Source organism: Drosophila grimshawi, unplaced genomic scaffold (assembly GCF_018153295.1).
Source record: "Drosophila grimshawi isolate 15287-2541.00 unplaced genomic scaffold, ASM1815329v1 contig_848, whole genome shotgun sequence".
NCBI classification, from domain to species: Eukaryota; Metazoa; Arthropoda; class Insecta; order Diptera; family Drosophilidae; genus Drosophila; species Drosophila grimshawi.
Genome location: NW_025063692.1, coordinates 2,893,496 through 2,918,989, shown reverse-complemented (window position 1 = coordinate 2,918,989; position 25,494 = coordinate 2,893,496). Strand labels below are relative to the sequence as shown.

The 25,494-nt window shown below is 45.2% G+C and overlaps 1 protein-coding gene across 3 annotated transcripts in view; it reads left to right on the top strand.

Moving 5' to 3' along the window:
- Nucleotides 1-22,364, top strand: part of LOC6569346 — a 57,555-nt gene extending 35,191 nt beyond the window's left edge. For 2 of the 3 annotated variants that reach the window (XM_032741325.2, XM_032741326.2), the window contains 4 exons: nucleotides 4,405-4,497; nucleotides 16,114-16,407; nucleotides 16,988-17,116; nucleotides 17,195-22,364. In XM_032741325.2, the coding sequence (XP_032597216.1) occupies nucleotides 4,405-4,497; nucleotides 16,114-16,407; nucleotides 16,988-17,116; nucleotides 17,195-21,967 (5,289 nt within the window). In that variant the 3' untranslated portion in view covers nucleotides 21,968-22,364. Of the gene's footprint in view, nucleotides 1-4,404; nucleotides 4,498-10,261; nucleotides 10,367-15,504; nucleotides 16,001-16,113; nucleotides 16,408-16,987; nucleotides 17,117-17,194 lie in introns of those variants that run through there. The other variant, XM_032741324.2, reaches the window with a different exon arrangement.
- Nucleotides 22,365-25,494: the final 3,130 nt, after the last annotated feature.

Below are 25,494 nucleotides of genomic sequence, written 5' to 3'. Positions count from 1 at the left end.
TACACTTGGTTAGGGGGCGACCTTACATAAGGAAAGCGTTTGCAGACAGCGATTAAAACCGAAACCACAACTAGTATGCATAACTGTGACAACACCAACAACAACAACTATTACACTTGCAACAACAACAATCGTATAGCGTGTTTGTGTGTGATTTAACGGTACAGCAAGTGACGGGCACAGTGCGAGGGTTGTTCACAGCCTTTGTCCACCTATCCGAACCGACCAGACCCAAATCTATCAAATGCGTCCTTGAGCCGCAGGCAGAAAACCGAAACAAACAAAAGTCCTTCAGAAAGGATGCTGACAATTGTTTCGGTTGCGCATGCGTGTCTGTTGAATGACAGCAGCAACTATTTACACATGTACATATATATGCCTATGTATATATATATATATATATATATATATATGTGGATACATTATATGTATTCGTAGCTACCTGCTCAATCGGTTTCTTTCTACCTGTTTGTATTGTGTTATCCTCGGAAACTGCATTTCACCGAGCACACTTAAAGTTTGAATTGATTGCATCCACCCGCTTCTGGTTATGCAATTACCATTACAGCTATCCCCCTTTACCCCCTCTCTCTCTCTCTCTCTCTCTATCTCGCAATCTCTTTTGTGCGAATTGCGCAAAGCCCCAAAAAAAGCAAACAAAAAATTTCCCAAAAAAATCAACTGCAAATTCGTCTCATTTTTTGCTGTCGCGAGCTTCGTTTAACATTTAATTTAATTTCATTTTCCGCGCTTGCCTTTTAACTTAATTATGTCAGTCAACGTTGCAGCACACACACACCACAATGAGGCAGCAATTGCTTTGTTTATTTTGCGACAATGCGCGGAAGCGGAGCAAAGGCAAAGAGTAACTGCAAGTGGAAATGTGTTTAAAATGTATTTAACACACGAAGCATTTGCATTTATTTATCAAATTGAAATGGCGATTTTGAAACGATTTTATGCTAATTGATTTTGATGATAGAGGCTAGGCAGGGGAGGCCACACCGTGGAGGGGGATTGGGTCCCAACGGGGGCGTGGCAAAGAAGTGTCACTAACAACAACAGCAAATATGCGCAGCTGGGCAGCATTTTTAGATTCATGCACGAACATATCAATAAAAGAAACAGCAACAGCAACAACAACAACAACAACAGCTGCTGAAGCACCTCAATAAATGTGATTTGAACAACAACAACGGCAACAGCAACAAGTGGTGGTCGCCGCAACAGGTTGAGCATAAATTATGACCAAAAGCCAAAAGTATTTTTTATTTTTATTTTTTCATCTACTGTGGCCAACATTTTTCTTGCTGCTGTTGTTGGTTGCTATTGCTGCTGCTTCTGCTTCTTCTGCTGCTGCTCGAAGGGAAATTTTCAGTTTGTTATGCTGGCAACTTTCACAAAGATTCGAACTTTTCAACAGTAACACTTGAAGTAATAACAAAATTGATTGAATCCATTTTTTTTTTGTTTTTTTATGCTTAATTTTTATGCTATTTTTTTGCAACTTTTTTTTTGGCTACCAAAATAGCAAGTCAAGTTTGTCGTCTAAGTCTTTTGCTTTTGCCCATTCAGCATTCTCTGCTTCAGTGGGTTATGCAATAGAAGAGACAACAAAAAACTCACAAATTTATATGTCAAACGTATTGAGGTCTAGTTGACTAGTTGTGAAAACTTTTCCAAGGGAATATGCACAAATCAAGAATAGAGAATCGAGAATATAAATTAAGAATCGAGCGGAGTGGGCGCTGCTACTTCCTAATTGATAAATGGTCACCCAGATTCAAAGAGGAAACGCTGCAAGAAAGAGACACATATAAACAGAGATAGAAACAAATAGAGAGAGAGAGAGAGAGAGAGAGAGGGGGGTCGGGGAATCGGAAATTGTTTCCTGTTTGGTTATTTACAAGATAATTAATCCACATCGATGTCAAATTGACATGTGCGCAACGTGAAAAGACAACGACAAGAAAGGAAGTCATTAGCTCTACACATGTGTGTGTGTGCGTGTGTGTGAGGAAACAATGCCTAAATGATTTACGTATAAATGACCAAAACATCCAAAATGAATCTTTAAAAAACAAAATAACGAAGAAGGCCAGTAAAAAGGCCCAAAGACAATTACAGCTTGGCCATTAGCACGTGCTAAAAGCTACTGTGACTGTTGCTGCCGCTGCTGCTGCTGCTGCTGCTGCTGCTGTTTGCTTGTTTGTCCGTCTTTTTGGCTATTTGGTGGATCAGTTGCACACCCACACTTGCAACCAACGCATTTGGGGGCGATGTAACGAACCAATTAATGCGAACCATTTAAAACGGATTAGTCTCCGTTTAGTTCAAATTGAAAGTGTGGGCAGAAACCCACGCCAGCTAGACAGACAACTAAGAAGTAAAACACAATCGGTCAGTTGCCAGTTTACAGCGGAAGTGCAAGTCGACACCGATGACAAATAAATGCGTTGCCCACTCTCGTCTCACGTTCAAGTTGCCTTTCCAGTTGGAGTTGGAGTTGGAGTTGGTGTTGAACTATGAAGTGTGTCGTGTTTGGTGTTTGGTGTGTGGTGCGAGCTGTGGGTGTCAGCGATAGCCATAACAATGCACCCAAAAGTTAAGTTAAGTTTCAGAGTTGAAAGGCAAACAACAACAAAAACCAACAAGCCTTAACAGAGCTATATATGCTGTTAGATATGTCTACCTGCGTGCAGTCTAAAGTCCAGGTGACAGGAGCCAGCAAGTCACACAGAATCTAGTTGCTCGTTGCACTCCTGTTTCCTGTCAAATGTTCATAATTTATTTTGAATCTTCCTTGTTAATTCATCATCTGAATTGTAAGTCAGAGCGAGTTTCACACATGCTTTGCTGCCAGCTTTGATGCAACGCTTCTAATAAAGAAAGCAAACATGTCTCGATTTCCATTTAAATAGGAGATTGAAAAGAGTCCCCTTCTACTTTTACTACTATCGATATTTTTATTTGCGCTACCACTCCAACTTATATTCCCACTCGAATGCTCCTTTTGAGTTCTACCCTAGTTAACTAAACTGTTTTTTTTTTTGTTGGCCAAGTAGCTATGGATTGCTTATAAGTTTTGCTTTGAGACTGGCTCGTGCCAATCAGGTCCAGTCCAGTCCAGTCCACACGAAACGAGACGAGAATCGTGTCCAGACGAGTGTTGCAGCTGTGGCGCAATTTTGGGTGCCTAAATGGTGTGGTTGGCTTTTGTGGTTTTTGTGGCAAACCAGTTTTTTATTTTGTTTTTTTTTGTTTTTGTGTTAAGATTATCTGCCCGAGTGGCGCTGATCCCAGTTGGAGTTGCTCCAATTTAATGTTCAAGTTTTAAGTTTCTGCGTTAGACGCGTGTTTCGGCTGAAGGCTGGCCAGGGCTGGATGAAGGGAGCGGTAAAGGCAAAGCCAGCAACTGACAAGCTTTCACTCCAACTAATGTCTGAGGTCTGAACTCCAGCTGCAATTGCAATCTGCTAATCTCTTTTTCTTTTTTTTTCACCACTAACACATTTTGGCATAATTAGCCAAGATGCTGAATGGCTGGCTGCTCGGCTGGCTTGTCGTCCACAGATACCCTTATAACTGGCGGCTGCTGTTGCTGTTGTTGCTGCTGCTGTTGTTGCTATTGTTGGCGCCCAAGACATGAGTCATGATGCCAAGTTGAACTCTGACAGCAGCAGCAACAACAAAAATAAAACTCTTACAACTTCTTGTAACAACAACAAATTGAACCGCCAAACGACCAAAACGAAACGAGACTTTACGAGTATTGCGCCAAAAAAAGATCAAGAGTCGCCAGGCGGGTTTCAGACTTTACGTTTTACTACTCAACTCGGCTTGGCTTTGCTTTGCTCTGTGCTCGACGCTGACAGCAGCAAATCTGTAAAGCCACACAGAGAAACCGAAACGAGTCTGTGCCAAGAAGCAGCAGCAACAGCAGCAGCAACAGCAGAAAGCAGCAGACACCAGCAGCAGCAGCAACAGCAGAAAGCAGCAGCAACAAAGCTCAGCAACAAATTTAAAAATACAAAAGGTTTTGCAGTTTTGTGGCTAGCTACAAAACTGGTTTTCATTTTACTTAACGTTTTGGCCACAAAACAACGCCAACTCTTTGGTCAACTGGTCTCTTTAGTTCTCTTGAGTCTAACACACACACACACACACATACACACACAAGATGGCAAGATGGCGTCGCGCCAACCGGTTTAAGACCTCATGCCTCTTATTGTTATACACAACACACAGATTTTCGTGTAGAGATTTGTTGTTGTTGTCCCCTATATATGCCCCTATACAACTTGGAGCCCAATCTCCAATCTCCAATCTCAAGTCTACAATCTGCAAATGGCTTTGGCTAATGTGTTTTTTTTGTTGTTTTTTTTCCATCTCTCTTCTTTGCAGGTCTTGTGGCACTTGGATGCCTTTCGACGTTCGTTCCGGGGCCTCAATCAACACGTTTGCGGCGGCCAAGATTGCATATTCTGTGCCCTGAAGGTGAGTTTTTCGTTGTTGTACGCTTAGCCTGGACACGAACCAGTGCGGCATTTTAAGTTTCATTTAGAATATTTTTGATTATTTACATATGGCATTGCAAATGGTTTAATTTTCATAATTTTATACGTATAAGTGTTTTATTTGAGTCTACATATTTGATTTGCAGGTTAAATGTGTGTTTTATATTTCATATTAAATTCGAATTCATTCATTTTTTATTGCATACTTTTAGCTGCGAACAAATTCGATTGCCTGCTTTTAGGCAGGTAAAAAAAATGGAAACAATTAATTGCCCAGGGTCAGTCAGTCAGTTGGACACACAGTCAGACAGGGGCACCTACACAGACAGACGGAAAGCGGACAGCAATTTTCCCAGTGTTGTCGTCGTTTTTCCTGTGCTGCTTGCTCATCGTTCATTTTAATTGCCACGACGCCTTTTTACACTGTCTGTCTGACTGTCTGTCTTTCTGTCTGTTCCGACAGTTGGCAAATCATTTTTCACACGCACATGCAGAAAGTACGAGTGCACCCACACACATACACACAAAGTGTGTTGTGTTGTGTTCAAGTGCGTGTTTCCCATTTTCCATTGAACCAAAAATTCCCACAATTGCCACTCGGGGGAAGCGGAGAAACCCACACTATATATTTTTGCTGTTGCATCTGCATCTGCTACTACTGCTGCTGCTGCTTTTGTTAATTTATCTTTTCCGAGTTTTTCCCTGAGACAAATCTGCCCACCTTTGACCTCTGGCCAAACTGCACCAACACCAACACTTACCCCTACTACTGTCCAACTCCTGCCCACCTAATCGCAGGCGTTGACAGACACATATCCTGCGTGCGTGCATTGTATCCTGTGAACACTTTGCGTGAAATTTTAATTGCCCGTTTTATGGCGCGTTGATTAATGTCCCGTTTAGTGTCATGTTCAGTTCTCACTCACAATTATGTAAATTGGCAAGCAGCTAGCCAACAAGTCAACTGACCAACCCTGCCCTTACTCTTACCAACTCCACCCCCTCGCCACATATGCAGTCATAAAGAGGAACCAAGTTTCTCGCTGCAGTCGTTTATTTTCAGTTCAATAAACTCCAGCCTGGCCTGGCGTATCCTCCTCCTACAACAACAAGAACAACAACAACAACAAAGAGCAGCAACCAATTTCCATAAAATGAAATGAGCTCAACACAAAGAATAAGTTGAAAACCAGGCTGGAAAAGTGCTGGACAACTAACAGAGCCACCCTGCAAGCGACCGAAAATGATGATCATCATCAGCAACAGCAACAAGCAGCAGCAGCAGCAGCAGCAGCAGCAGCCACATCTTCTTCATCTTAAACTTCTTTATCTTCTTCTTCTTCGTTTTCATCTCATACTCGTTGGTTGGTTGGTCGTTCGTGTTAACCCGTAGGCAACAGGCAGGCAGTTAGGCAGGCAGTTAGGCAGTCAGTTCTCGTGTCGATGACGACGTCGCTGTGGAAAACTCAGCGCCTTTAAGACGCGACTGTACTTTTCGACGATTCGTGACTGAGGCGGAGATTGAGACAGCACAGGGTGATTCCAGTTAACAACAACTCCTGTCTCTCTCAATTGCTCTCGCTCTCTCTCTCTCCCACTCTCTCTCTCTTGATGCCGCCGTGTGCTGATGACGTCGCCGTTCGCTTGGCTGAAGTGGAAAGTGTTCCATTGCGGGCCCCCCCACACCCTCCCCTCTCTCTCTCTCTCTCTCTCTCCCTCTCTCGCCCTCGCTCCCTCTCTGCGTCTTCCCATTCTGCTCAGTTGGCTCTTCTGCCGTTTTCTGTTTGTTTGCCTCTGTTTGTTTTGACTCTGAGCCGCTGTCGTTGTTGCTGCGCTTGTTATTTTCTCGTGCCCCCTTTTTTTTTGTACCTTCGAACCGATCGTCGGTTGTCATAGAACCGACTGTTGACTGTCGAGCTGTCGGCTGTTGGCTGTGCCTGCTGACTGGGACGCTCCCCACTTGTGTTTGCTGCCACATATTAAACGACAATAACAACAACAACTACAACTACACCTTGCAACCCCTTTTCGGTTTTTTTTTGGTTGGTGTTCCTCTTGTTTGTCTGGCTTTGCATTAATTATCTTTGTAGCTAGTTGCCGGCTTTTCCACTTGTCGCTGCTAAATTAATTTACCTCCCACCCCTCTCCCCCACACACACACAGCCCACATCCATTTACATTTGCTGTTCCCAGTTGATAGTTGTGGGTTCCCAGTTTAATTATGAACAGCAACTTAAAGTTGACTCACTCGCCCCCGTCACATTAAGAACGAAGAACGAAGAGCAAGCAGAAGAAGAAGAGGAAGTCGACTAAGAAGCCATCGTTGGAAGACATTGGCCCTGTGAGAAACTCCCACGCCAACAACAACACAATTCAGTTGGCTGATCTGCATCTGGATCTGGATCTGGATCTGGATCTGAAAATCTAGCATGTGGGCCCAGTTCTAAGTTGATTGTTTTTATTTTCATGGCCATTTGGTTCTTCTTGTTTTTTTTTTTGGCTTCTTAGCTTCTTTCACCCCATAAATATTTCTTGGTGCCTGCTAAATGAAAAATCGTCTCGCCGCGTCGCTTCTCGAGTCTTTAAGTGAAATTTGTACGCTTCAATGCACAATTCCCACAATATCAACATCAACATCAACCTGAACCTCAACGTGAACGACAACCTTAAATCCCAGTCGCTGTCGACGACTCCTTTCTAAGGACAAAGTCATTAAAGGGCGCGACGATGCACAAACCATAAATCGGCAATTGATTTTAGCTTTTCTCTGAATTCAGATCATCAAAAAAACCAGAAGAGGAGACAGCACAGTGACTGGTTCTCGTTCTCGTTCTCGTTGTCGCTGTACATAATGATGATGATGATGATGATGAGTGTTGCATCTGTGTGCTGTGAGGCCTGTGCCAGTTTGATAAGTTTAGTGCTAGATGCTTCGGTCTTATCAGCTCGGGCCCTTTTTGATTGGGAGTTACTTTTATTTGGTTGTCAAACATCTAATCTGGACTGGGTTCCCAAATCTTCGAGCAAACAGCACTTTCCAAATGCAGCACCCTTGAATGCGATTTGATTTTATTATTTGTTGTTGTGTTGTTGTGTTGATCTGTGATTCGTTTTATTCATTTGTTTGTTTGCCTTTGGCTCAACGCAACTCAACGCAATGCAACGCAAATGAAATTAACATCAGCATGATCATAAACAATTCACGTCAGTCATTAACACTCATCATCATCATCATCATGATCATGATGCTGATTATTATGATGATCACGAGCATGCCGGAGTTAATGAGTCCAGGAGCAGCTCACAACGGGCCTCGTGAACTAACTGAAAAAACTGGGCACATGCCAAACCAAAGCCAAGCCGCCGATCACATGATGCTATGGCGGAGGAGGCTATCTCTGTCTCTGGCTGATTCATCTTGGCCATGCTCTTCCACTTAAATCGCTTGCACAATCGTTGGCTGTTGCGAGTGATACATACATGCATTTATACATGCATTTATGTATATGTTTTATATCACATTATTTTTATTATTATTATTGCTAGCATTTTGGTTAACTTTTGGTGCCATATCAACGTGTTCTTCACCGAAGGTTGACATAAAGCAAAAGCATAACTCTGTCTTATCAGACACGGTCCGTAAAATATCTTGCATATTTTTTTTGTATTTTTTTCTTTCTGTTTACTTATCACTTAAAAGCAAAGACGCTTTCAGCTATTGATGTGGTATCAACTGCAAATTGTGCAAGCGCAGCAAAATATGTTCTTTCCACTTTTCTTCGAATTGATCACTTAATATAGATATATTGCGCTTGCGTTGTAGTTAAGTTACACTTAGCCTTAACAGGCTCTACAAATGTTTATATGATGGAGGTCTGCTCCCAGCTGCAAGTCAAGTCAAATCCGCGGCGCGCTGCCCGCTTCTCGCTCCACATTTCCATCGCTTGGGCTCAACGCCAATCAATCAATTGTTGTGTGTAAAATGGCCACATTACACACAATCGCAGCGTGAGTCATTGAATGGGGAATGGTGTGCATTGGAGTGTGGAGTGGTATGGATGATGGAGTGAGATGCAGCAGCAGCAGCAGCAGCAGCAGCTCCAACAATGCAATCCATTTATGTTTCTGTGTCTTTGGGTTTTGAGTCATGGGCCACAAAAGTCTGTCGATGAAAACCCAACAGTTAAAAGCAGAAAAAACTTGAAGATGATTTTTAAATATTTTGTATGTTTCGTGTGTGTGTGAGAGAGAGAGAGAGATAGAGTGAGGGTGCAGCAACAAAAACGTGCAACATGAACGTGCTTTGTGGCTTACTTTTCACCCACAAGAAGACAACAAATTCAACTGATCAAGATGTGACGCTGCTGTCTTAACCTTGTCATTTAGGCCGATTTTCTGGAAATATATATATATATATATATATATAAACATAAATTTTGTTATTGTATTTTCTGGGTCGATCGATGACGATCAGGCGATGGTCAAGCAAAGCGCCTTTTGGTCAACCGATTCACAAGCAAATCGCTTTATGTTGTGGCATTTCCGTTTAATGCTTTGCTTTGCTTTGGTTTGGTTTGCTTTGCTGACTCAACAGCCAGCAAGACATTGGCCATGGCCAAGAAGTCAACAGATCGAAGTCGAAATCGAAATCGAACTCGAACTCGAGCTCGGTCTCGATATCGAAATGGCAGCTCAACAAACGAAGCTGTTTTGCGCATAGATCGAAGTTGGCTTCTCTAATGTCTAATGCCAATTAAGGCGGTCTCTGCCCGCTGCCACGCCCACCACGGGCCAACTGGTTTACTGGCTTTGCCACAATCCGAGCCCTTTTCTGTCGCTGTCAATCGCTGCTCGAGTTGAGTTTTGCGCCATTTCCATTTCCATTTCCAATTCCATTTGTCATTTCGAATTGACGCAAATCTGTGGGCTCCACACGCCACAGTCCTCCTCGCACAGGGTGACCCAGGTGCGCCATAAAGAGAGCGCGAGCAAGAGCTAGAGAAAGAGAGAGAACGTTAGAGAACGCGAACAACTTGTGTTTACCTGCTCGAGCACGTTTACCTGTTTACCTGCCCCTGCCCTGCCTGTTGTCTCTGTTGTCTGTCGTCTGTCGACTGCTGCTGGCCTACTGCAAACTACACGCAAAACTCCCCCGAGTTTCGAGCTTGTTGTCTTGTTGGCTCAGGTGAGCGTGTGAGGAGAAGTCGTCGTACTCTGTCTTAATATAACAGAAGTTCTTGTCTCTCCCTCTCTCTCTCTCTTTCTCCATTGTCTCAGAGCCACACAAACCGGTCCGCTCTCCCTCTCTCTCTCTCTCTCTCTGTGTGTCTCTCTTGATTGCGCGCTCGTTGGTGCCTGTGCTTGGCCTGGCCAACAGAAACGAGTTTCAGTTGCAAGCCAATTTTAGTAGCGCGTGGACGTCGCAGCGCGCAAAAAGCAAAAATCATTCGAAACGAACTCACTCAAAGACACACACACACAATACACACAACACACACATGCACACACAAGTCAAAAACTCGAATATCGAAACGGGAACTCAAATCTCCAACAAAACGAACACTTAACGAGAAAAATAAATAATAAAGAAGTAAAAAACGCGCGCGCTGCTGCAAAACTTCAATCAAAACCAACAAAATTGGTTACTTTGTTTGTGCGCTTTTTTTTTTAATTCAATCTTTTTGTTCTCGTGTTTGTGTTTGAAAAGTTTTTTGTTGAATTGTGGTCTCAACAACTACAACAACTGTCAGCTATTGCTGGCCACAAATAAATCAAATCAAACACTCTTCTACTACGCAAATCATTGCATCACTGGAATTAGCAGCCGAAACAGAAGCCAAAATGTCAGCGTAAGTTTTGAGCAACAGCGTTTTAGTTTTAGCCAGAAGCTACAAAGGTTTGCCAAAAGTCGCAGTTAACGAGAACTAAGAACACACACACACACACACACAAAGTCTCAAAGTCTCTGATGAGTATTTATGTTGAATTTCCAGTTGAATTGTCGTCGAAGGGGGGAATTTGGCCTTTTGTCTTGACCAAAAATATTCAATAAACGGCTTTATCTAGCCGTGGGGCCATCCCATAGTTCCGCTAGCCGTTTAAAGCCATTTGTGTCGTTTTAGTCGTTTGCTTGATTTGCGTCTCGATTGCCCGTTTGCCGCTTTGGCCTTTTGTCTTGTATGTAAATGTGTGTGGTCGCCAGCCTTCGCCCAGCTCATCTGCTCATCCAATCACCAACAGCACCAGCACAAGCATCAGCAGCAGCAGCAGCTTCAGCTTCAGCACCAGCACAAACACCACAGTTGGCCAATTTGTGTGTTGTTGATTTGATTCGTATGTGGCCAAGCAGCTTATTAATTGACTCTGTCAAGTGGTTAGCTTGCCAAGCAAATAGGGACAAAGGGGGAGACGGCAACATTAGCACACGCAGCGATTTTCTCAGGCCGACGAGTCTTTCCCTAGGGAAAACGCGGTACGCAGAACGCGGAAAGCTGAAAAGCACGCGATGTAGCAAACTGATTCTGGCCCAGACACTTTTGACTTGAGTGCAGACGCGATCGTTTGTGGGTGGCTAGGAGAGGGAGGGAGGGGACGTGTGGCTTTGAGCCAATTTGCATTGCAAAGCCATAAAAAGCGGGCAGCTAGTGGCAGCTAGTGGCAGCCACATACATACAAACAAGCGTATGCCAGTTGCTCGCTGCCCACTTGACATGCCACATGCGACATGCAACAGGCGACAAAGCACAACAAAAGACTCAAGCAACGAACTCGCTGCCTTTTGGGCATATGTCACAACTTGTTGTTGCTGCTGCTGTTGCTGCGACTGTTATTAGTTGGGTTATTATTGTGGGCAGCAGCAGCAGCAGCAGCAACAGCATAAGCGCCTGCAGTTGCATATTAATGGCCACCAATCTCACCCCCGCACAACACACACCTGCTGCTCCCCACCCCCCGAATGCTGCCAATGTTGCCAGTGGCATTTGTAAGCAGGCAACAAGTGCCACCAAATTATTTATGGTTAATTCTTGAAAACACTGGCGCATGTTTGGCATATGTAAATTGCTTGAGCCACTTGGCAATCGTCTCACGTGCTTTGAACAAGTTCTTTGCCCCACCTCGCAACCCCCAACCGCCCCACCTCCACATCCCACAAACCTGTCAGTTGACAATCGATAGAAAATCTGACGTAGAAAATAATACGCTACATAATGGCCAGCTGCAGTGGCAGTTGCAGTTATCATTTTGAATTTTAAAGTTAGTGTTTGTCTGTCTGTCTGTCTGTCTGTCTGTGTGTGTATGATGCAAGTCTCTTCTCACACTTATCGCTCTCTACCTGCCTTTGCATTGCAACCATCTGCCAGCTGTGGCACAGATTCAGATACAGATACAGGCACATAGAAGAGAAGACAACTGTCGCACAGGTCACAGCTATAAATACAATTGCCAATCTCAGCTGCAGTGAAAAAGGTCAGCGTTTTTGCTTTGCTGCTTTTTTTGTTTGCTTTTGTAATGGCGGAAGCAACTACTATAAAAACAGCAACAGCAACATCTCAACTGTCATTAGAATCATTTAAACAAATACCCAATGTACAACCGCGGGGGAGGGGGAAATGGGAGGGGGTGGATATACATTATATACATACATACATACATACCTGCATTAAACACTCAGCAGTCAGCAGTCAACAATCAACAGCAGCCCCCGCTTTTTGCACAGCATAATGCTATAAATCAGCAGCAACAACAACAACAACAACAGCAGCAAACAGCAACAGCAAAAATCACAATAATTATTATTAAGTTAATAAATAGGAATATGCGAAAAACAAAAGCAAAAAATCAGCAAAGAAATAATGAATAAAAGCCATCGCAGCCAGCTGGCAAGTTGTTAACTCGTTTTGCATTCAGCTCGAGTCGAGTAGTTGAAATACACACACTCACACTCACACACACAGTGCACACGTATGTGTGTGTGTGTGGTTATCTCAAGGACTACCAGTAACTGTTGGCGCTGTTCAAAAAGTCAATTCAACTCAATTTTGCCATTTGACAGAACGATTTCAAGTGCTGCTCGCAAACAATAATTACAACAACTAGATCAACAGCAAAAAACCAGCAACAACTAGTTGCAGTTCCAGAGTTGGCCCAAAAAAAAAAAAAACTGAAATGGCTGCTACTGTTGTTGTTGTTGTTGCTGTGTTGGCCAATACTCTGTTACTCTTAGCCATGACCAACAAAATTGCAAATCATTCAAATCAAATTGTTGGCCAATTGTAAAGCTACTAATTACGACAAGGCTCGCAAAGTCGGCCCTAATCCCAACGATTTGCAACCGTTTTTTTTTTTTTTTGGCTACTTGCCACATGCTGTGCAACGATGGAGGATGTGGGGGTGGGTGGGGAGTGGGGAGTGGCATTGGTTGTGATGACCAAATTAATTGAAACTAAAAAGCGTGAAGTGAACTCAACTGAATTAATTAAATTAACATGCAACTATTTCTGACCCACCCAAGCAACAATTACAGCAACAATAAGTCACATGCTTGGTTGGTGTGTGTCCAGGTTGTGACACACACATACACACACACACACACATACACACACGAACAATACGCAATAAACTGGAAAAGCAATTAACTTCAAATAAATAAATGCGGCGCCCAAAACTATATACAACAACAACACGAACAACAACTGTCCCAATGACCACTTCCGGTGCACGGGGCTTTTCCGCCTATTAAACTCTTTTTCACTTTAAAAGCAAAACAAAAAGAAAACCAAGAAAAACGTATTTAAAGTGTGCTCAAGTTGTTTTGTGGCTATCACTTTTTGAGTACTTAACAATTAGCTGGAAACACATACATATATGTATAAAAATATAAATATTAATATCTATACTCGGAGATAAATACGTGAAGTGTGCAAATCGAGAGATAATGCTAAATGTGATTAACTGTACAATTACGAGTAGACGAGACAAATGCACTTGAGTACACTCAACACCACTCAACACTCAAAGCACATTCGAATGCATTCGGTGCTGAATTGTCACACCTTGTTGTGTCTCAGACAAGCGCCACAAGTCATTTTTCAAAAAGTTGACTCAGTTGGCGCTCCACAATTGACAATGTGTGCTATATATATAATATAATACAACAACAACAAATGTATTTACACCCATTTAAACATATATTTAGGCCGTCTCATTGCTGTTGCTGTTGTTGTTGCTGTTGATCGAAACGACAGCTTGAACCAAAAATGATTAACTAAACAAGAACAGCAACAGCAACAGCAACAATTGTAATTGGCAGTCTAAAAAGCAAAAGTGAAAAGCCTTTTCAACAATTTATATCACATATGGCGCTTTATGCGTTACTCCCCTCCCCTTCCCACCCATCCTGCTTGACCCTCAACACCTCTCTGGCTGTCTTTGTGTATTTGTGTGCTTTTGGCCTGTGTCGGGTTCTTAAGTGCGACTCAGTTTTCAACTCAACTCGTCAGCAAAGAAATAAGTAATAACAGTTGCGAGCTTGCCACTTCAGTTCCACAGGCCCAACGTAATACTATCGTTGTCCTCATATTCATGAATATATATATATATATATATATGTTGAGCAGCACTTTACCATTTGAGATTTGTCGACCGTTTTGGCGGCTGTCGAGTCGGCAGTTTGCAATTGTCAACTTGCAATTTGCAGTTTGATTTCGGACAGAAAAAAGCACACAAAATAACAAATGGCTCATACATATGCATGTAGAAAACGCTAGGTTGACAGTTTAAGCTCAGCTCCGCTCAGATTGGATTGGATTGGAGATTTGAAATCGAAATTGGGGGAGCTCAGGTTCAGCTGGACCGGTTTGTTGGGCAAAAACTTTCGGTCCGTTCCCCAAAAATGAGGTCGTTGTCAAAAAACAAAACAAAAAGCAAAAGCAAAAGCGAAAGTTCAACGCATTGGTTCTGGTTTTCTGTCGCCCTGTCGCCCCGTTCCACACTTACCACTCACGACTCACCTGTCGTCTGTCCTTTTTCTGTTGTTTCTTTTCTTGGGGTGTGCTTAAAGACGAGCTGATCCAAAAAACCCGCGCTGCTAAAGAGCTGACACACACACACAGCTGTTATCGCCTATTAAGAGGAGCAGCAGCAGCAGCAGCAGCAGGGTAAGACGAGCCAGCCACTATCATCAATGCTAAATAAAGTGACATGCGGTTGTTCGCGTGACCAGACGAAGTCCGAGTTCAAATTGCCATCAATTGCCATTTGCAGTGGCCAATTTTACAATGCTTGAAGTGCATTGTGCATTTTGGGCTCATTTGCGAATGCGACTTCCTTCCACGAGCCAAATTGTTGGTGGCTGACGCTTCACTTTTTTTCCCCCTTCTTTTTGTCTTTCTTTCGTTTTCCCACTCATTTCTGTAGCAGCGGGTATATATAATTTGGTCGTCAGGTGTGTAACATTTGTGAACCCATTATTAGCCAGCTCAGGGAGTGGGTCTCTTACCAATGATGAATGTTGGCTGCAGTCAACAATTACAGTTGCAAGGGTATTTCGACTTCGGCATTCTGCTAAACGACTCTTTCTTTTTTGTTTTAGCTTTTTGTTGTTGTTGGTTTTATTGTTTTGTGTTTTACTTTGTTTTACATCCACTTCCGTTTGACTACGTCAACATCTTTTGCATGCCGTTTCATTTGCTTGCGCACGCCTTGGCTTGACTGCTCCTATTAAATTGCGTTTAGTCAGCCACCGCATCGTTATCGTAATCGATGTCGCCATCATCATTATGAACCATTATCATTATCATTATCATCATCACCATCATCATCATCATCGTTGTTGTTATCGTTTAGCTGCATGGCAATGGCAAAACCGGGAGCAATGGCAAAACCAGAGCAGAGTAGAGTAGAGCTGATGTAGCAACAGCCCTGCCAGCTGCCAGAGCAGCTATTGAACTTCACTCAACACACAATTCTTCCACCTCTTTCCAAGCAGGCGATACTTGCATTGATTAGTGCAAACTCCGATCGATAGCCGGAGAGTCAGCAGCAGCAATCAAGCAATCAGCATGATCAAGTTTCGATACAAACGGAAGGAGCCGAGCAATGTTGTTGGTCCCATTGTGGGGACGCCTCCCACTTCAGCAAGTGCAGCTGCTGCAGCTGTGTCGGGGAGTTCGCATCCGGTGCAGCACGCGCACCTGCAACAGCTAATCAGCAACAATGGAACGCTGCCGAGAAGTAGCCCCAGGAAACTGCTGCTGGACTCTGCCGGCGAGGGACACAAATCGGCCACTTTGACGCGACAGAGCAAGCAGCCAAGTCAGGTTTGCGCACTCGCCAAGGTGTCCAGCAGTGTGGAGCTGGCAGTGCTAGGTTACGGAAGCAACAGCAAGAGCAACGGCAACGGCAATGTTAACAGCAACGGCTGCCCAAGCGCAACAACGATTGGCAATGGAATTGAGCGCGATCGCTGCATCAATGCAGTCATTGTAAGTCGTGAAGACCATAATCATTTGCAATGCCTAGTTATAGATTGATAGACATGTACTTATTGAGAGCGAACCATTTACTAATTACCCATCGCTCATCTTACCGAACACAGGAACTGTTTCAGCAGCTGCAGACGAGCTCGGAGCCAGCTCTGTGCCCGGAGCCACTGCGTCGTGCATTGGCCAGCGGTCCACTCGCCGGCCGACGCTTTCCACTCGGCTGTTTGGGTGATGCCGCCGAATGCTTTGAGCTGCTGCTGCATCGCGTCCACTCGCACATCTCCCCCGACGATGGTGACTCGTGCGAGTCATCCGCCTGCATTGCCCATCGACGCTTCGCCATGCGCGTCATCGAGCAGAGCGTCTGCAAATGTGGCGCCAACTCCGAGCAGTTGCCTTTCACGCAGGTGAGTTTATCACATTTCCACTTTTTAATGAGATTTACAAACACCTCAAGATTCTGTTCCTCTGTTGTTAACTCTCAAACCAATTATGTTTTCACTGGGCTTAGTTGATTGTAGTCAGCGTAAACGTTAAAGCTGCGGCAAATCCAGCTAGTTGTATTTAAATCTAAATTAATTGTGCTCATGGCGTGGGCTTGGAACACCTGCAGCAGCAATCAGCGTTAGCAGCTGCTATGTAAATGTAAATTGGCCAGAACAGGAACCGAGGGCTCTCACAGCAGAACAGAATAGAAAAGAATAGAACAAAACGGAACAGGCCTGATCATTTATAGAACAGTTATTCATTGGCCGTTTGCAAAACGGGTTTTCGCTCACTAGCGTGAACCGGAACCTGTACGTGAACCTGAACCTGAACCTGATCGTTAATATGAAAATGTAACCTGTTTTGGAACCCCCACAGTGGGCAAGCCAAAAGAAAAAATAAAAGCAGTTGGGTCTGTTGGGTGACATGGGTGACCAAGGCGGCGATCTTTGCTTGCAGTTGTAATATTTGGCATTTGTTTTTTATATTCCCAACCCACAGATGGTGCACTATGTCTCCGCTTCGGCGCTGACCTCACAGAAGAGTCTCGCTCTGCAGAATCATCAACAGTTGAGCTTTGGCCAACTGCTACGCGCTGCCGGCAACATGGGCGACATACGCGACTGTCCGGTAAGTTGTGCTGATCCAGCAGCAACTAAGAATCCGACATAGTTTCGATGCTAACTAATCGATGTTAATCCTCAATAGAATACATGCGGTGCCAAGATTGGCATTTGCCGGGCGCTACTCAATCGGCCGGATGTCGTCTCCATTGGCATTGTGTGGGACTCGGAGCGTCCAGCTGCCGATCAGGTGCACGCCGTGCTTAAGGCCGTCGGTACGAGCCTGCGACTGGCGGATGTCTTCCATCAGGTCAGCGAACAGCGCTGGGCCCAGCAGGCACAGCATGAGCTGGTTGGCATTGTCTCGTACTATGGCAAGCACTACACCACCTTCTTTTTCCACACCAAGCTGAAGGTGTGGGTCTACTTCGATGACGCCAATGTCAAGGAGGTCGGCCCCAGCTGGGAGGGTGTCGTCGACAAGTGCAGTCGTGGTCGCTACCAGCCACTGTTGCTCCTCTACGCCGTGCCCCAACCGCCCAGCTCTAATGGCAGTTGCAGTCAGGCACCAGCCTCTGGGACTGCCATGGATCTGCCGCTCGGCAGTGGCTCGGCGTCTGTGTCTGTGCGCAGAGCCGTTACGCCAAGTCCGGAGAAACCGAATTTGGGCAACACCAGACGCGCCATCACACCAACTCCCACACCATCGCCGCTGCGGGCGCCGCTGAACGATTATCAGAACCTGAGCGTCATACAGAAGAGCATCTTTCCCAATGCGGGCCCAGTTACGGGCCCGACTGCTGTTGTCTCTCTGCCCGCTGGCAGTGACGAGACGGACGCGTATATCAGCCGCAAGACGGTGGAGCATGTACTGAGTGCCCAGTACCAGAACCTGAGCGTCATCCAGGACAAGATTGCATCGGCCGCAGCGGTGGACAAGGAGGGTGGCTTTCTCAATCGTAAACCGATCGAGGCAATGCTCAGTGCGCAACTGGCGCGACGACAACATTTGCAGCTGCAACGGAGCCACAGTGCCGAGTCGAGTTCGGGTAATGCGAGTGGCGCCTCCAACGGCAGCTCGCCGCCCAGCGATGGCCTCACCATACCCGAGCATCTCAATCAGCCGAGGCGTCGCGACTCGGGCAACTGGTCCGGTGATCGTAATAGCGCCAGTTCGGCCAGCTCCACCACACTGGACAATCCCTATCTGTATATGGTGGCCAAGCGGGGCGTGGCCGCAGTGCCACAGAGTCCAACGCGGCACGCCGGACACGTTGCACATGCCGCACACAATGCTCACAACGGACACAATGGCCATGGATTGCCCTACGATCCGGGCTATGATTCGTTCTCGTTGAGCTCCACGGACTCGTATCCGCCCAAGCATGCACTGAATCCCCAGCTTGCCAAGATACCAGAGGCAGCTGCTGGTGTGGGTGCATCAACACAAAATGGTGTCCAGGCGCATGGACATGGTCTGGCGCTGTCCGGTGACTGTGAGAAACTGTGCCATGAGGCCGACCAGTTGTTGGAGAAGTCCCGTCTGGTGGAGGAGTCGCACGACTTGGAGACTGCCCTGGTGCTCTGCAATGCGGCTGCTGGGCGAGCGCGTGCCGCAATGGATGCACCCTACAGCAATCCCCACACAATGACATTCGCCCGCATGAAGCACAATACGTGCGTTATGCGAGCACGGAGTCTGCACCGGCGCATTCTCGTCGAGAAGGGTGCCGAGAGCGAGGCGATGCCAGAGCTCAAGCATATGCGGGAGGGCAGCAACAGCAGCGTTAAGCATATGCGTCAAAATAGCAAGGATCGAACGCTGGAGAAACTGGAGCAATCGACGCCACAGCTGCTGACAGCTGCGTCCTCGTCCGTTGCCAAGAGCATCGAGATCTATGCAACGCTGCCCAAGCGCAAGAGTCCGCTCAAACCGTTGCCCAGTGCCCACGACGATAATGCCATCGAGTACGACCACCAGCTCATTAGCAGCAGCAACAGCAACAGTGGCAACAGTTCCCAGCACCAGCACCAGCAGCAGCAGCAACAACAGGTGAAGCCGGAACGTGAGAGTCGCTCACTGTTCGGTCGTCGGCTGGGTGATAAGGACAAGGACAAGGAGAAGGAGAAGCGCAGTCGCAGTGAGGATCGCAATAAGTTGACGCGCGAGTTTTCGCTGACGGAGACGCTGCTCGTCAATGCCAAGGACACGCTGAAGAAGCACAAGGAGGACAAGGATGAGAAGAAGGAGAAGGATAAAAGTGGCAAGAAGCAGCATAAAATACGACGCAAACTGCTAATGGGCGGACTCATCCGACGCAAGAATCGCTCCATGCCCGATCTCACTGAGGCCGTCGACGATGCCAGCAACGCTGTCAATGCCACAGCCAGCGGACGTGTTCATGCCACAACTCCAGCGCCGCTCACCAGCTCCGTCGATGACAGTGCTGTCGGACTGAGCCTGCACGGGCATGCGAAGCACGGCCACGCCTACAACTCAATGGCCGCAATGAGCGGCTACATTTCCGAGGGTCACTTTGACTATGTCGTTGGCAATGCATCCGGCAGTGGCAGCGGCAGCGGCAGCAACTGCTCCGGCACCTCTGCTGCAGTGCTGCAGTGCAGCGCCAATCCAAATCTCGAGCGCAGCAAGCTGATGCGCAAGAGTTTCCATGGCAGCGGACGCCAGCTGACCATGGTACCCAAGGTGGCGCCACCGCCCCCAATGCGCACCAGCTCCACCCTAACCGCCCAGCAGCAACAGCAACAATTCCATCACGAGGCGAATCTTTCGAATCTATCGGCCATGAGCTCGAACACCTCGATTAGCGAGGATTCGTGCCAGACCATCATCACCACCTGTGCCCAGGTGCACTGCGAACAGAGTCCGCTGAAGGAGCTACAGATGCTGGAGCTGCCAATGCCAATGCCGATGGTGCTGCCAGCTCCATTGGAGTTGCCACCGTATCCGAGTCCGCCGCAATCAGTTTGCCACTCGCGGCAGGCGAGCGAAGACTTTCCACCACCGCCGCCGCCCGAGATCGATCTGGAGCCGCTCAACCAGCAGCTAAACCATCTGCACGCTTTGGAGGCGGCCAGCAAGCAACAGCGTCAGCAACTGGACTCTCTGGAGGGCACCACCAGCATTCTGGCCCAGCTGCAGCAGCGCCAGCACTTGCTCAAGCTGCGCAAGGAGCAAGCAACGCCCCTGCCCCAAATCTCCATGCCATGCGATAATGCTGGCAGTGGCAGTGGTGGCTGGGTGAAAGAGCTGCAGGCAAAACAAACCGATCTCAGAGCGCTACAACGGAAACAGGAGGCACCCTCGCCCAGCAGCGTGCGCGATCTGGCGCATCGCTTCGAGCAGTCCCAGACTAACCTGAGCAGTTCACCCATGCGCTCCTACGCCTCCCAGGAGTTGCTCAGCCCCAATTCCGGCAATAGCAACAACTCCAACGCTGCCTCGTTGCGCACCCAAATGAACGGGCTGCCCAACTGTAAACTGGATGCAGATGAGGTGGACTCAGTTGCTCCCAGCCGCATGCCCATGCCAGCTGCCATGATGGGAATGGGAATGGGTGTGGGTGTTGGTGCTGGTCATCATCAGATGTTGGCCAAGCCCAAATACGAGATGTCGCAGTCCCAGATCGCCGAGGAGATACGCGAGGTGGAGCTTCTTAATTCGATGGTGCAGCAGACTCTGAACCAGAGCAATCTCAATCAGTTGCCCAAGCGAGTGAAGAAGAAGAGTGTCTCGTTCTGTGACCAGGTGATATTGGTGGCAACCGCTGGCAACGAGGAAGACGATGACTTCATACCCAATCCGATATTAGAGCGTGTCCTACGCACTGCCCAGCATCCCAACGATAAGGTCACCGCCCAGCTCATCCAGCAGCAGCAGCAGAATATGCTGCGATTGCAAACGGAGCCACAGCCACGACAGCAGCAGCAGCAGCAGCAACAACAACAGCAGCAACAACAGCAACAACAACAGCAGCAACAGCAGCAGCAATCATCGCCAATGCTGGGCAGACCGGACATGCAGCGATATGTGCAACGACAGCAACAGTTGCTGCAGCAGCAACAGCAACATCAGGAGTTGTATCGCCTGCAACAGCTACAACAGCTGCAGCAACAACGCACCAGCATGAGCGGCATTGCCAGCCAACAGCATTTGCAACAACAACAACAGCAGCAGCAACAACAACAGCAGCAGCAACAACAACAGCAGCAGCAGCAGCAACAACAACTTGACGCACAATACACCAGCATGCCAAGGCCGATACATCATGCACATCAGCAGATGCCGCAAAGCTATTCGGTGCAGTTGCAAAAGCATCAGCATCAGCAACAACTGCAACAGCAACAGCAACAGCAACTGAATCTTGCCTATATTCAGCAGCTGCCCGAGCAGCCGTTGCCCTCGCCTTATCAGCGTGTGCCCGTGCCGCATGGCTATCAGCCAGCTGCCCCAGTTGCAGGCTCAGTGCCTGCTGCAGCCGCAGGACCCTACTACACACCAACAGCTCAACAACAGCAGCAGCAGCAACAACAGAAACAGGCGCAGAAGAAGGTCAGCTTTGAGCCAGGCACAAAGGGGGAGAGTGCGGAGTGTTTGCCACCACCGCCGCCGCCACCACAGTCGAAGCTGACGCTGCAGAATGGTCTGCCCGATTCCGCGGGCAATAGTAGTAGCAATAGTAGTAGTAGTAATAGTAGTAGCAGTAGTCTGATTGGTGGCAACGCCGCAATCACCGCCATTACTGCCATACCCACCCGCGTCTACAACAATGCCATCGTGAAGGCCTCCGCAAAGGCCGTCGAGTGCAATCTGTGCCGGAAACGGCACGTGATTGCCCCCGCCGTCTACTGCACCAACTGTGAATACTATCTGCAGATGCTGAACCAGCGCAGATGATGCTAATGCGCCGTCGTAAGCAAGTCGTATCTAATCGTAATCGTAATCGTAATCGTAAGTGGAAACTCGTAATCTCAAGCAATGCTGCCACGCCGCCCAAAATCGCCCATAGGATCATAGTTAAGATGATGACTAACATAAGGATGATGTGATTGAGGAGTGTACATAGAGCTAATTATCACTGTTGCACTGTTCCACTGTTGGGGAAGCAGGAGAGCAACTAAAGCCAGACAGACACCGGGATGCGATCAAATTGTTGCTCGGCGTTGCTCGTGAGGAGTGAGTGGCAACAGCAACAGTCCTTTTATGGTTTCACATAAGATGTCCCAACTGTGCCTTGCCACGCCTTTGCCTTTGCCTACGCTTGCGCATACACACACACACACACACTCACACACACGCCCACGCACACTCATGTTCCCAGCACACAAACATATATGTATACTTGCCTATATCTAACACTCGTCGCGCTCACAACGAACATTAAGAATAATACCAACAACAACAACAACGACTAACTCCATCCAGCCTGGCTTCCGCAAAATCCTTCATTTTTTTGTTTCTGTTTTTTTTTATCAATAATTTTTTTATCAATTTTTTAGCATGTACTTAATACTTACTAATTTGTATTGGTTTGATTAATTTTTCATACATCGAATAGAGTTAAGAGCCCTTTTTTTTGACTAGACGTACGCAAGTTTGAAACTCAGCCGCTGAGCTTCCGCAGCCGCCTCCGGGAAGTTGTCGAACGACTGCCGGAAATGGTTTTCTTTTATTTTTTTTTGAATACCTATTATATGAACTACCTTAAGCATTTATTTTGATATCGACTTATCGTGTACTTAATAAGCATTTTAATTTCAGAATACTCTTTTTGATGCATTTTATACAATTTTTTTATTTAAATTAATAGCGCTTAAGATGTTTAGATATATACTTTCATATATTATAACGATTTTTGAAGATTTTTTCTTTACAGAAAAGATGCGAGAAAAGATATAAGACAGATGGAAAATCATATTTTAATAAATGGAAAGAAATAAATTGAAATTGGTTTTTATTGGGTTAAATCTTTGATTATGCTTGGGTCCCAGCAATCTTAAATGGTGCATAAATATTTCTCAGATATTAATGTGTGAAACACATACATATGGTCCAAAACACTACCTTAATTTTGCAGCACACTTATTGGATGACAAACAAGAGCAAACACAATTTACTGAATGCTATTGATATATTGTATATTTTTAGGATGCGGCTGATTTACTCAGTGCTGTAAAGTAATTAAAAATAGCATACTTTCAGGCAGATATAAAATACAATATTAATTTTCAGCAAAATAACTCTAATTCTTCCAAATGCTTATGGATTTCAAAAGGATATGGAGCAACTCTAACGAACTACATTCAAGGATTAAGGGAGCATCTAACAATCCTAAAATTTGTACAAATCTCACTTGCAGTGCAATCGGAAATGATTTGATATCAGAAAATACTTATTTTAATGTGGGTATCTAGAATCCGTATAGCCCATGACTGAAATTCATCAATCAATTTTTTCCGATTGATTATGTTTATGTTACAATCCGATCGTGTTCGTGATGTCTTCAACTCAAAACTGAGTAGCTCTAACCTTTTCTGTATAAATATTAATACAATTTAATGCTTATGGTTAAAGTAAATTGGTCTCAACTTAAAATCAAATAATAATAAGAATCGGCCATTGTGATTTTAATGTAAGTTGGACAATTATTTGCCTTAAGTGAAGCACATTAAACATTAGTTTCTTTTTTGCATATCTAATCAAGAATTATTGGCTGAAACTTATGAAAAATATGAAACGAATGAAATCCGACATCCTTAAGGCGATAAACATTCGAGCAGTCCTTAAGATGGTACATTTTCCATCCCATTATCCAATTTCGTAGAATTTATTCTGACCTGTAAATCTGTTGATTGAAATTTGTTTGCAAATTCTGCAAATCCTTTATGATTAATTAAAATATAAAATAATAAAAACAGATGAATTTCGATTTGTTCAATTTACATATTTTTATTTCCAAAAATCAAGATTGAAGTGGGTGTGTGTTTTTGGGTGTAATATTGTTGTATTCCTGAACCGATTCACATATATTCGTAGATGGTTGTTTTACGCAGATTTGAGTTTCTTAGCAAACAGGCTCAGGCGTATAACAGTTCCAGTATTTCCCGATAATATGCTGTTGCGTATAACGCATCAACACATTATGCATAAGAGTTATATTTACGATGAATTCGATTTATTGTTTGGCAACGAATTGTACTTTAAATTTCGAAAATTATGCATTCAACGAGCGTGTCTTATTTTTTTGCTTCAATTGCGTAAAACATTTAGCCGGAAGTGCTTAAATATTTAACGCAATTCGATGGTTTTCATTTCGCACTGAGCGCAAAGTAATCCAATTTTTACTTTGCAAACAGTTGTATATATTTATATATATATATATTTATTTATCTCTCTCTCTCTCTCTCGTATAGGTTTACGCTATTCAAGAGCAGAAACATTTCCAAGCCTAACCTTACGTTATTATTAGGTTATTATTATAATGGTATTTCAAGCCCCGTTTGGCGCAATTCTAAACCGTTTTTCAATAAATCTCGACTAGAATTACCGAACCGATTGAATTGCGGATTGTGATAAATGGAAAGTGTATCAAATAATACACGACTTGTAGTATGACATGACTTCTGGTGTGTGTGTGAGGTGTTCTTGTTCTAAAACGTAATTGAAACAAATTCAGAAGGTGTTTACAATAATCAATGAAATCAAAGATCAAACACAAAAGGCTGTAAATAAAATCAATGAAGATTGTCTTCTGGGTCGGGTCATCCTTCGAGGTACGAGAAATCCTTTTCTGTGGCAGGCAGCCAGGCAGTTCGCTGTTGAATGAATCAAAAGTTATCATTAGAATTCAATGTGCAATAATCTGTTACCATCATTACCATCAATTGCGATTGGTGTTCGCACTGTAAATGACCGCTAATATATAGATATAAAATGAAAGTCTTGGCTTGATAATGCTTGCACAATCTAAACTCTTACGAGAGCAAAGCATGGCAAACGCTTCAATCGCAGGATATGCGGCTAAACAAAAGTTGACAAGAAATGCTGGGGCAGGGGTAAAAACACAGTTCACAGTTCACAATTCCCAGATAGATAAAGACTAATTGGTTGCTACGATTTGGAACGCTTTGAAGTCGCAGCAACAACAACAGAAAACCAATAAAGAGATGAACAAAAAGTAAACAAACAGAGAAATGCATAGAAAACTTTGGTTGCTTTTGGCGGGCTGGGCGTTCTTGGTCAGCCGTGAGTCTGGACTCAGCTGGAGACTCATCTGAAAGAACACAGCATGGAAATAGGTTAATCAATTTACCCAACAAATCTATGCAGCCCACTCGCACTGTATGGAGAGGAATCGCATCGCTGACCCATCCATAGAATTGCAGAAGCCTTTTGCTGTTGAACTTTGCTGCCTTTTACACTTA